Raw genomic sequence first — 12,136 nt, forward strand, 5'->3', positions numbered from 1 at the left:
AGACTTAAAGTAATGTACCTAATTCAGTCCCACAATTTTCAGTTAAACCACACCCGCTTCCAGTTTATGCCTCACCCAGTCCAAGTGCAGATACGGATAAAGATTATATAGATGGGTGAATTCATACAGATAGTGGTGTATTCTCTCATCCCGGGAGCTCTATAAGATATTTGGCTTACCTGCCCACCAAATGAAATCGAACCGTTGTATAGCCACCCTTGTATGTTTTTAAAGAACAGGACAACGACCACAAAATTAAGAATATTTTATTACTTCATCAATGGTTTGAATTTGCATCTCCTCTCAATTCAGATGTTAAATGACTACAGTAACATTTGAATACAGTAAGAACAATGATAACACAAAATTATTAACAGCTTCAAAATTGCTCCTTGCAAAGCCTGCTCTACAGCTCCAAATTTAGTAACATTTCTCCCTACGAAAGCACATTTTCACCAATGCCAATCCTTTATTGCAATTTGAACAGACATTGTCTGGAATAGAATATGAGCCATTCACTCCTGTAAATCTTCTAGCTGCATTTACAGCTCATTAACAGTCAGAACTGAGATGGTGTAGAAAGGTCTCATGTTGAAAGTTGTTGCAGTTACAACACTTGAGAATGAAATCCATATGGATGATTTTTGAACATTACAAAAACTAATGCAAAGTTGATGGTGCAAGTAGTGTTACCAAGGCCCAATAAGTTAGTTCATTCATCACTGCAATGCCTTCGCAATCAAGATCATCCAATGAAAGAGCCACACAACATTTAGAAGGGAGAGACCATCACCAAAATACCCAACTTTGACCCTTTTGTTATTTAAATAATGAAAACCCCTAAATGGATCATGTCTTAAACATTCCCCAATCGAATGCAGAATAAATCCAGATCAAGACCCAACAACTAGCAGCAGTACATAAGCTTCAATTCAAAACTTATCGAATACATAGCTTCTGTCAAAATGTGGTACATAGAACTAATCATGATGTACACTTTTCCACCCCTGTTTCAGTAGCACAGGGTTTAAAAAAAAGAAAAACAAAAAACATTTAATCCATGAGGATTGTGGAAAAAATGTATGATAAAACCTTAAATGAAAATTTTAAATTTTTTGGTTTCCACAAGTTGTGGAGATAAATTCATTAAAATACGTTACAAAGAGTAGATTTGTCTTTTTTTTATTTTAAATATTGGTCCAGTGACCTGTGCACTTGGGTAACATCAGTATTAATCAGTAGGCCTAAAATGTGTAAGACAAAATAAGGGTAAAACAACACTTTTATATTCTAAGTACCTTTGAATCACTTTAGTGAGCAGGATTCAAATACACTCAAAGCTGGTACACTAAAATAAAACCATGTCTTGCAGCGCAGCAGGTTGAGGTAGAAAGCAGCACTTGGGAAACTTGTATCCAATTGGGCATTGGGAATGTATTTTAAAACATGTGACAAAGAGTTCCCCAATATAAAAAAAACACTTAAGTAGGAAAGAAGAGGTTTTCTACAGCTATTTTGACCACTAAACCACATTGGTGACTGTTAATAGTTTGACATCAAGACAGTACAGGTTGAGCGACAGCCATCAAAACAACCAGGGATCACTGTTCACACATACTACGCAACGCCAGACATACACACACATTTTTTTTATCATACAGCAAAAATCTAATGAAATTAATTAACATTACCATGACAACAGGCTTGTATTGTGTTAATTATACATCCCATCTTTATTTTGCCAAGGAATTGTCATATTCTTACAAAAACCCAAAGTTGACTATATGTAGTCTCATACACACATAGTATCAAAAAAGGCTAGGAGGTCAACTACAGCCATCTTAGTTTTCAGATGCTTAATAATAAAATTGTGAAGTTGATCTAAAAACTATGCCACTTTTGTGTAAGCGTTCAGTCCTAAAAATATTCAGTCAGCGCGTGTTCAACCAGCAAGGTACTCCTACGCCGCTGTCATACCACTGGTGGGAGGGTCCTATCACAAGTCTGTGACCTTATTCTCTACAGCGGCAGCAATCTGCTGTAGCCTATAGCCAAGCTGCATCTTCTGGGCTGTAGTGTCCTCCTCCAGTGCCGTGATTATCTGTGGGCAAGTAAGAAAATTGTGGTGAGGTTGAGGGGAAAATAGGTTTAGAAAGTTACACATATATAACCCATCACATTTATTATCTAATGTTACTGTACAGCGGCACGGTGAGAGACTGGTTAGCATGATGGCCTCACAATACAGAGGTGCAGGGTTTGATTCCGGCTCCGGCCTTCCTGTGTGGAGTTTGCATGCTCTCCCATTGCTTGTGTGGGTTTTCCCCGTATACGCTGGTTTTCTCCCACATTTCCAAGACATGCATGGGAGGTTGATTGGACACCCTGAATTGTGAATGCAGATGGCTGTTCGTCTTTGTGTGCCATGGGGTTGGCTGGCAACCAATTCAGGGTGTACACCGCCTAGTGCCCGAAGATAGCTGGGCTAGGCTCCAGCACCCCCGCAAGGGGAAGCGGTTCAGATAATGGATGGATGTTACTGTACACATCTATTACATGGGAATGGATCACAGCCACATTGCAGTGTGTAATAGTAACAGTATTACATCCCTGTCTGTAACTAATATAGTGTCAACAGGGTTCCCACTCATTCCTTGATATTATTTTCCATATTGTCATGACAAGGCACACCCAAAAGTCCTAAATGTTCTCCAAGACGGGCAGTGCGCCCTATAATGCAGAGAGCGCCTTGTATACGGAACAAGTTCATAGATCTGGACACGTGACATCCTTGCACACTCCGCTTGACCATCGGGGACATTTTTCGGTGTGCGTTAGAACCCTCTGTTGATAAAGTTTTACGAAGCACTGCAGAATTGACTGGTATGAGCACTCCTGTTGGTCACGGTTTGAGACAGTCAGTTGGCAACAGACCAGTAAGTACGTGCAGGAGCAAGCTGGATAAAAGGGCTGCTGTCTACGTCGTAGTCTATCTCATCATTAAAGCTATTGCAAACAAGAAACATCACAGGTTAGATCAACCTTTAGGCAACAGACCCTGCAAAAAAACAAAACAAAAAAACAAAACACGCTGCCCAAAGCACACCACTCACGACATCTCTCGAACAAGCCATCTGATTGGCTGAGGCACTCCCAGAATGTCTTGCAGCACTTGGAATATGAATGACATGAGAGATACATGTTTTGTGTTAATTATATTTCTTTGTTCCTTGTTTTGGTTGTTACATTGCTAATATGCTGTTCAGTTGATGTTGGGTGATAGTTTTGGTTTGAATTTAAAACCGTGACTGTAAGGAGTGTGTGACTAGTGACATCCCTCCCCCTACCCAGTGTGATCACGTACTATTAACGGCAATGTGTTTGACCCACTCCTGGTTGAGTCGTCACAAAAGCTGCCCTAGCAACTGCGGACTGCGGGACTGTCTAACTAAGCTTTGGCCTCCCAAAACAGAAACTCGTTGATGGTGGAACTCCCTGTGGCCGTGGGCTGTCATTCCTCTCAACGCAGATAACCTACCGTGGGTACATTTTCTCATCTGGTGTTTCTGTGCTTTGCCATGCCATTTCTGTCTTTCTATTAAGACAGTTTATTAGGCGGTGTGAATGCGAGTTCAGGCATGCATGTGGATGTGCCTTGTGTTTATTTTGGTGGGCGGGTGTGGGTTTTAGTTTTTGTTGTAAATGGGATGTTTTATTGTACATCACTTTGAGCTGCATTTTATGTATGAAAAGTGCTATATAAATAAAATTTGAGTAAATTTGATTTAGATCGTCAGCCAGTCACTTATTGTTCACTGCCTGGGTGGGGAGGGTGCTCTCATGAAGTTTGTAACTGATTTCTGGCCCTTTGCATCGTTGTTTGTATAAAACAGTTTTTTTTTTAACATTGCAATGTTAATTTCCTTTAGTATAGTATAGTAGTAGTTAGCAATTCCATTTCCAAGCTGGGTGTGTTGAGCTCTGTGACATCAGTGCACCACTTTTTGTTGATGTAGAAGCGTATAGTACGGCCCAGTGAAGACGGTAGGTGTAGTAGCAAGGCGTCCGGGATGCATTAATTGAGCCACGTTTCAGTGAAGCACAGCGGGGTAAAACATACAAAGGTTTTGTTGTTCCTTGTGAGGAGAAGAAACTCACCAATCTTGTGGCTAGGCCAGGGGTCGGCAACCCAAAATGATGAAAGAGCCATATTGGACCAAAAAAAACAAAAAACAAATCCGTTTGGAGCCGCAAACACATCTATAGGCGCTAGGCCTCCATGATATGCCGTTTGGACATCGCAATTGCGATGTGCGCATGCGCAATAGTCACATCGCAGGACGTGCGAGGTTCTATCTTCTTTTTTTTCACGGAAACTTTTTGTTTGTTTCATAAAAACAGCACGCTACACTATGCTCTACATTGTAGAGACTACACAGACCGTCTTGCTCACCCCCCCTGCTAATTAGTCAACGTCCCCCCGCCCTTCGCCTCCACTCTCACAGCCACTGCAGTCTGTCCTGAAAACAGGAGGAGGAGACGGCAGCAGAAGCGGCAGTAGATTTAGTCCCCAAAAGAAAGTCATCATCCGAAATATGGAATTATGTTGGCCATAAAAAGCAATATACAACAAACAAAAAAACCTCTGCTGACAGTGCATCGCCATTGTTGCTACAACACGAGGTAATACAACAAACCCGTTCGACCATTTGAATCGCTATTACGAGCCCCCGTATCACCAGTTCAAACTCATAAGTGGGACCCGTTGTAAAACCATCTCCTCAAAAAACAATGACAGACGCCTTGATTATAACACCTTATGACAAGAAGTCAGCATCGACAAATCACAAACGCAATAACTTTTCACGGGGCGAAAGACACCGTGCTAGCAACTCAACACCGTCACGAAGAAGAGGTTTAAAAAAAATGATCTGCACTCTCGACAAAAGGTATAAAATGCCGTGGCGCACGTAGTTCTATCAAGTGGCCATCTTAGTGCTGTATAATAAACAAAGCAAAGTCTTCCCAAACAGAGCTATTTGAGTCATCTGGTGAATATTTTTTCTAGGTTCAATATCGCAATGTACATCGCAGCCTCCCCAAAAAATCGCAATGTCAGTTTTTTCCAAGATCGTGCAGCCCTATTAGGAGCTTTATTAGCCTACTATAAAAATGACTAAGTTGGCTACAAATACATAATGAGCCTTCATGATTAAATTTCCCTGCAGTTCATCATGTAGAGAAAGACGCACCACTTGACTACTCTGTTGTACGATGCCGCCTCAAGTTTAACTTTTAATTGTTTCACTGCTTTGATGAAATTAAATAAATGCAATTAAGAAATCGGATTTCACATGCCTGCATAAAAGCGCAGTCTGTTCAATATTGATCAAATCACAGGACTCATCACAGGCAGTTTAATATGCAGGCGCTGAATTAACACCCTTGATTTGCTGATCGGTGATGTTGCCTGCCATTTTAACGGTCCTTTACTTCACTGTATTAGCGGAGCGAGGTATGTCTTTAATTTTTTTTGTATTAGTCTGCAAATGGGTGTTCTTATATGTTGATGAATGACTTCTTCATGTCGTCACCTTCTGTGATGGGTTTTCCGCGTTTTCTTATCCCGGGTTGCGAACAATACCTGCGGCAGTGGTAGAGTTTGGAAATGCAATCCACTTCTTAAATCTATTTTTTGCTCCTCTAATTTCTCCAGAAGTAATGTAATCGCGTTTCTTCTCTCACTCCTAATTGGGTACAATGAATGCAATTGATTCGGTCCAAGAAACGTTGAATCCTCTGTTCTGCTCAGTTATTTTCTCTTTTTCCCTTTGGGATCCATGGCCCATCACACAGCCGCTGGTTCGTTTAAAACAGCCACCTGCCAGGCATCCTGCCCTGCTGATAGAAACGTCTGTCGCAGGCTATGACGCAAATCTTCGTTGACAGAACTGTTGAAATTTCATATTTATTCTACACATTTTTACAGCATTGGAAAACGTAAAGAATGTTTGTGTCATGTTTGTCCCCCTACAGAAACCATATTAAAACAAAACATATATTTCCCTCCCCCATATTTTTCCATGTTAAAACATTTTTGGAAAACCTCCAGGGAGCCGCTAGGCCGGCGCCAAACAGCCGTATGCGGTATGGGAGCCGCGGGTTGCCGACCCCTGGGCTAGGCTATGACAAATGTCAAACTCAGCTTGCGAGTCTCTCACCATCCAACATCAGATCCAAAATGGGTGATCTGAAACACCAACTAGCGGGAAATCGCCAAGTTTGGGACTCTTACATTTATTAATCACAGAAACCTGGCGAGTTGCTCAGAATCCCCACGCTTCAGTGTGACTGTGCTACAGGCTAATGGAAGCACAGAGGTAAATTTCATCACCAGATTATGATGTCCAATAATATGTAGACTACTACTGTCGACAACTGTTGCGCGCGCTCGACCCTGGTGAGTATAAGTGGTTCACAAAATGGATTGAATGACAGTACACTGCACTGTGTCGTTACTGTCATACTAATAATTTGTGGAGATACGGTAAATGACGGGATGAGGAGACGTGTACCTCTTACTCTCCCCACATGACTGTTCACATTGCAAATAAGAAGCCAATTCCCTTCAACTCTTTCATCCCTATCATCCATTTGATCCAAGAACATTCTCCCGTTCATACCCATCACGTGTGAATACAATACAATACAATACAATACAATTGTATTTATATTGCGCATTTTACAACAGCTGGAACTGTAAAAAAAGCGCTATCCATATGCCGTCATACAAATTAGCAGGTAATTAGAACGCAAATTAAAACAAACACATTTACAATAGATGCACTCCAACACGCCCGCGACCCTTGTGAGGAGAAGTGGCTCAAATAATGGATGGATGGATTTAAATAATACCTGTCTCAGTCAGTACAATACAATACAACTTTACTTATATTGCGCATTTCACAAAAGTTGGAGCTGTAAAATGTCTATCCCTTGTGGGTCACGGCACAGCACCCCCCCAGAATTCCCAAAGTCAAAGTCCATAATTGACTAGGCAATTATGAACAGTGTCAAGAAAAAACCATCAATGCTGTGGAGGGCAGCATAAGTGGATAAAATGGCCGTGCTTAGGAGGACGAGGTTCAGGGGCCCCAGTTGCTGGTCAGGAGCAGGGGTTCGGCCGGAGACTGCATAGGGTAACTCAGAGGGAAGGTTCAATCTAAACATTCACGAATACTCATGAAACTTTGCACATACACAAGGCCTGGCAAACAAGATTTTCTTTGTTTATTGTGTAATTTTTAAAAGATGGCCTGCTAACGTTCCCTAGATATATTGTAAAAAGCAGCCCCATCTGTACGTTTCACTTAGAACAATGAAAATTAGAAGGAAGCGGGCCATTTTGCATCTATTTACTTTACAATTCAGTGTCTTTAGCCACATAAACAAATCTTGTAAAAAATTGTATATATATATATATATATATATATATATAATGTAAATATATATATATATATAATGTATATATATAATGTATATATATATATATATATATGCATGTATATATGTATGTATGTATATATGTATGTGTGTATATATGTATGTGTGTATATATATATATATATGTATATATATATACATACATATATATACATATACATACATATATACATACATATACATACATACGAACGTAAAATTATGTTTTTCTGTCAACTGTGACCCAGATACACCTCATATTAGGTCGGAAGAGTGTTTTTGGCCTGTATGATGCTGCAACATGAAGCTTGGGCATTTTTGTGAAAAGCTATTGCAAGGGCAATGTTTCTTTTGCCAAGAAAACACTACTTTGGAATAAATTGGTACCAACAACCTCGCCCCTCCCCACCTTTCAGGCCTCGTCCATATTGCCACTCCATTCCACGCTCTCCGATCTTCTGCCTCCGTCCTCCTCACTGTACCCCTTGCCCGCCTCCGCACCATCGGGGCCAGAGCCTTCAGCCACTCTGCTCTAGAACTCTCTCCCAGCAGACATCATATCTGTACCACGCTCCCTGTTTTTAAAACTAAACTCAAAACCCGTCTGTTCCACCTTAACTACTCTCTTTAAATCCAGATATGTCCCTCGTCCACTTTTGCATTTTATCCAGTTTGTTTTACGTGTTGGTGTTTTTTTACCCCTATTTGTGTTTTTACTTTGTATTTTACTCTGCACAGCGTCCTTGAGTCTCCTGAAAGGCACTTCCAAATCTAATTTATTATTATTAAAATTCAGGAAATTTTGCAACATCAGGCCCCGCGGCATCATTGATATCTCATTAGGTTATTGTGTGATTTAAAAAAAACGGGTCTCGAATGCCCTGACAAGTTGTTCGCGAAGCAGCCCTGGTTGTATGACACGTAATAAGCGCTAGCAAAATTTGGAAGCACATGTAAACAGCCCCGATCTACAAAAAGTCTTAGAAGCCCTACTCTAGACTCAAAAGGAAGTAGGCCATTTACATTTCATTTAAAATTGTTGGCCCATTATTGAGATTATATTTGATCTAAATTGGTTTTCATCTTTTAAAAAAATTGCAATTCCAATGTGCCAGTATCTCAATGTGCCAATGCCCCAACGTTGCCAGGGCTGCGAGGGCCCTTTATAGCTGTTTGCTATTTTCCGGGACTACTTAAGCTTTCCCAGAACATTTGACTTTTTTTCTCATTCCCATGTGAATTCAACGAAAACTGCTCAATCATTTTTAAGTTTGCCAGGACGCATGGCACCCCTCGTGGCAGCTCAATGTTGCTTATTGCTCGGACATGATTGTATGTGTTCACCAGTTAAAGCAGTGTTGACCAAGTATGATTGCTACAATTCTTTTTCCTGGTTATCCTTATAAATGCCTTATCCGCCACAGGACAATTCTAATGGATGGCCGAGTGGTCTAAGGCGCCGCGTTCCGGACCCAGTCTCCCCAGGAGGCCTGGGTTCGAATCTCGAATTTCCCCATTGTGGGACTAATAAAGGGAATATTATTATTATTATTATTATTAATACACGTATACTGTACACTGATAGGTTGAGCACTTACGTACCTGGTCATAGTATTTATTGATATACTTGTACAGCTCATGCAGTGCAACCAAGTAGTTCAGTTCTCCTGAATAGTTCTGAAACAAAAGTCATATTAGATGTCAATCCAAACTATAAAACATACATATGTTTCATAAACTAACATCTTACGTTATTATTGATCAACTCACTAAAAGTTCCATATACTGAATCTCGTGAGACTTAGTGAGATTTCAGCTCAGTATGTTTATTTTTCATTTTGAAAGTGACGGCAAAAAGAAACACATAATTGCGTAGGAAGACAATAGAACCAGAAATGTACAATGTAGCAAAACACTACTTTGATTGCTCATTACAGCATTATGAAAAAAATAAAGGATGAATATACATCAAGTATTTTAAACTCTGTTTAATCTTAAGGCAACATCTGGGTCTAAAATAACTCAAATTGCGTAAAAAATAGAAAGATGCTTCTTGGATTAATCATTGAATCCACTAAATTAGGTCAAATGAATAATCAATAAAACAATCCCACATATTGGATTGTTTTGTACAATGTGCAAAGAAACCCCAATACAAATGGCCTGATTAGTGGTTTATTCATTTGATCCCACTTTGGGGGTTAAATAAATAACCCAAAAAGTTGTGTTGATACCTTTTTTAACCCATTTGGCCTTATGTGTGACCCAACTGTATATAATCATTGCCTGGTGTTTGGTACAAGCATGTGTGTCCCAGCAACTCAGAAGATGTAGCTTACAGTTGACAATGTTAAAATTTGACCTAAAATATTACCTGGACAATTCCAAGCATTTTCATTATAGTGATGGGGTCTCACTTATCAACGCTGCTTACACAAAAACGGGGCGTGAACGATACATACGCAACTTTCTACACAAATTAGGTAGGTGACCTATCAAAAACAAAAATTGAAAAGTGTGTATGAGCCATACTTTCCAATACTGCATAGACACGAAAGAGGGCTTGAAAGAAGCGTACACAATGTCCTGTGCATGCGATTCTCTTAAAAAAAAAAGAAAATAAATTGTGAGGAAAAAGTATGTGCATCCGTACGCACATTTTGGGGACAAGAAAAGTAAAAAATGCAGTCGTTGAGGTGGTGACATGAAGCTTATGTCTATGACACTTGTCCGGTTCCACTTAATACCAAACATTAATCATGCGGATTATATTTATAGATATTGCACTTGGTGTACAACTTTGTTTTTAATGTTTTGTAAGTCCATTTATAAACTCGCCGCTGACGCTTTTTGAAGTCCCCTTCTGGGGTAAATGAAGTGTTCCGATTGTGAAACCGCGTCGTGGTGCAGCGTGGGGTGGCAAGGGCGTGGGGGTTGTTGGAGGTGGGGCTGGCTGGGCAACGTCCTTTGAGAGACAATATGCCTTAAATGTATCAGCTGGAAAAAAAAAAGACTTTGAATTTACTTAATTGGGACATGTACATTGGTTGCAAATTAAAGTGGTTAACCGAGATCATTTCTACTCATTTCCATTAAAATATTTAAATGATATATGTTCATTTAACACAATTTTGTCATACGCAACCGATGTACGTGTCCCAATGAAATAATCCAATAGATTTTATTTCAGTAGGTGATTGTGTTGCTGTTCACCCGCAGCACGGGCCTCACTCACATGTGAGTTGGGTTTGGGGTTTGAAGTTGCACTTCTACACGAATTAATGGTATGGAACCAGAATGGGCTCATTGCTGAGATAAAACATTTGTTATTATTATTATTTTTAGATTTTACTGTCATATACATGACAGCTTTTCACATTTTAACAATGCGCAATCAAGGAAAAAAAAATCTATCCAATGGATCTACTTATTATTTCCCGTGTTTCCCTTATAAGTAAATTAATGTTCTGTATTAGTTTAACACATTTTAATGACGTGCAACATGAAGTCCTTTTTTTCAGTGCAATGTACGTCAGTGCAGCAAGATTTGCATTCCCACATGTGTCTCTCAGGGTTTGTCACTCGTCAGAATCTAACTTTGGGAAAACTATTATTGTGTCTAATAAACCATATAAAAAAAACAATTCTGCTTCATTGATTGTATAGCGTGTAATTACTTTACTTGTGACTGAAAAAGCTTTGATTTACCATCCTCTGAACTGATTTCACACTAGGTCTTTAAGTCCGATCACTTTCTTTTTTTTCCCTTCTGTCCGTCTATTTTTTGTGCGATGCCAACTTAGGCTAATGAACAATACTGTATTCCCTTTCTTGTTTCCACGCCGCTAATAAGCATTGTTGTCATTATTCACCTTTCACAAACAGCATGACTCATTCATTTTCATGTACTGCTATTACATTGACTCTATCTGGATATATTTGAATGTCGAGGGCAGTATGTACGAGTTGTAAGTTCAGTGACTCATCAAGGGAAATTGCCTTACAAGTGCGTGTACGTATGCAAGGTCTGATAGGTGGGATTTTTTTCGTATGCTATTTTCGGATTTTGTGCACTTTTTGTTTGAAACCTAGGCACGCTTTGATAAGTGAGACCCCAGGTCTGTTTCTGGAACATATGTAAAAATGCTTGGCTGCACTCACCCTTGACAGTTCAGCGAGAGCAGAGTTCATCTCCTGGTCGCTGGCAGAGATCGTCTGCCTGATGTCAGCATAGTATCTGCAATAATGTTACGTTGGATGATAGAGGTTAAAAGCTGCTTCATATGAATGAGAACATACTTTGTACAAAAATTACTTTTTTTTTTTACTTGTAAAGTAAATGTGATCATACCTTTCTACCATCTGTTTGTAACGGGGGATATCTCGGGCATACAGCAGCTTATTGATGGGCGAATCCTGTTGAAAAGTGCAATGAACATTAATTTTGTGTCTGACCCACTTCCACAGTTTACTTCTTCTTTGAGGATAACATTTTCAATCACTATGTTTATTATCAGATTAAAAGCCACATGAAATTTGTTAATTTTAAATATTTTGACTGTTTGGAAATTTCTAGCCAGGAAACAGAAAACGCGTCCGCTCCTTACCCGCCCCAATTTGTGCTCAGCAATGGTGCAGGAGTCCATGAAGGTCT

The 12,136-nt window shown here is 39.8% G+C and overlaps 1 protein-coding gene across 2 annotated transcripts in view; it reads right to left on the minus strand.

Moving 5' to 3' along the window:
- Positions 1 to 250: 250 nt before the first annotated feature.
- The window catches only part of plxnb1b (plexin b1b), a 160,304-nt gene continuing 148,418 nt past the window's right edge, over positions 251 to 12,136 (minus strand). For both annotated transcript variants that reach the window (XM_088309882.1, XM_088309883.1), the window contains 5 exons: positions 12,090 to 12,136; positions 11,834 to 11,898; positions 11,644 to 11,719; positions 9,085 to 9,159; positions 251 to 2,101 (listed from right to left, as the gene is read on the minus strand). The exon at positions 12,090 to 12,136 is cut by the window's right edge and continues 101 nt beyond it. In XM_088309882.1, coding sequence (XP_088166008.1) covers positions 1,997 to 2,101; positions 9,085 to 9,159; positions 11,644 to 11,719; positions 11,834 to 11,898; positions 12,090 to 12,136 — 368 coding nt within the window. In that variant the 3' untranslated portion in view covers positions 251 to 1,996. The remainder of the gene's footprint in view (positions 2,102 to 9,084; positions 9,160 to 11,643; positions 11,720 to 11,833; positions 11,899 to 12,089) is intronic.

The sequence above is a fragment of the Idiotropiscis lumnitzeri genome, chromosome 11 (genome assembly GCF_059441095.1).
Source record: "Idiotropiscis lumnitzeri isolate Australia: NSW breed Sydney's pygmy pipehorse chromosome 11, RoL_Ilum_1.0, whole genome shotgun sequence".
NCBI classification, from domain to species: domain Eukaryota; kingdom Metazoa; phylum Chordata; class Actinopteri; order Syngnathiformes; family Syngnathidae; genus Idiotropiscis; species Idiotropiscis lumnitzeri.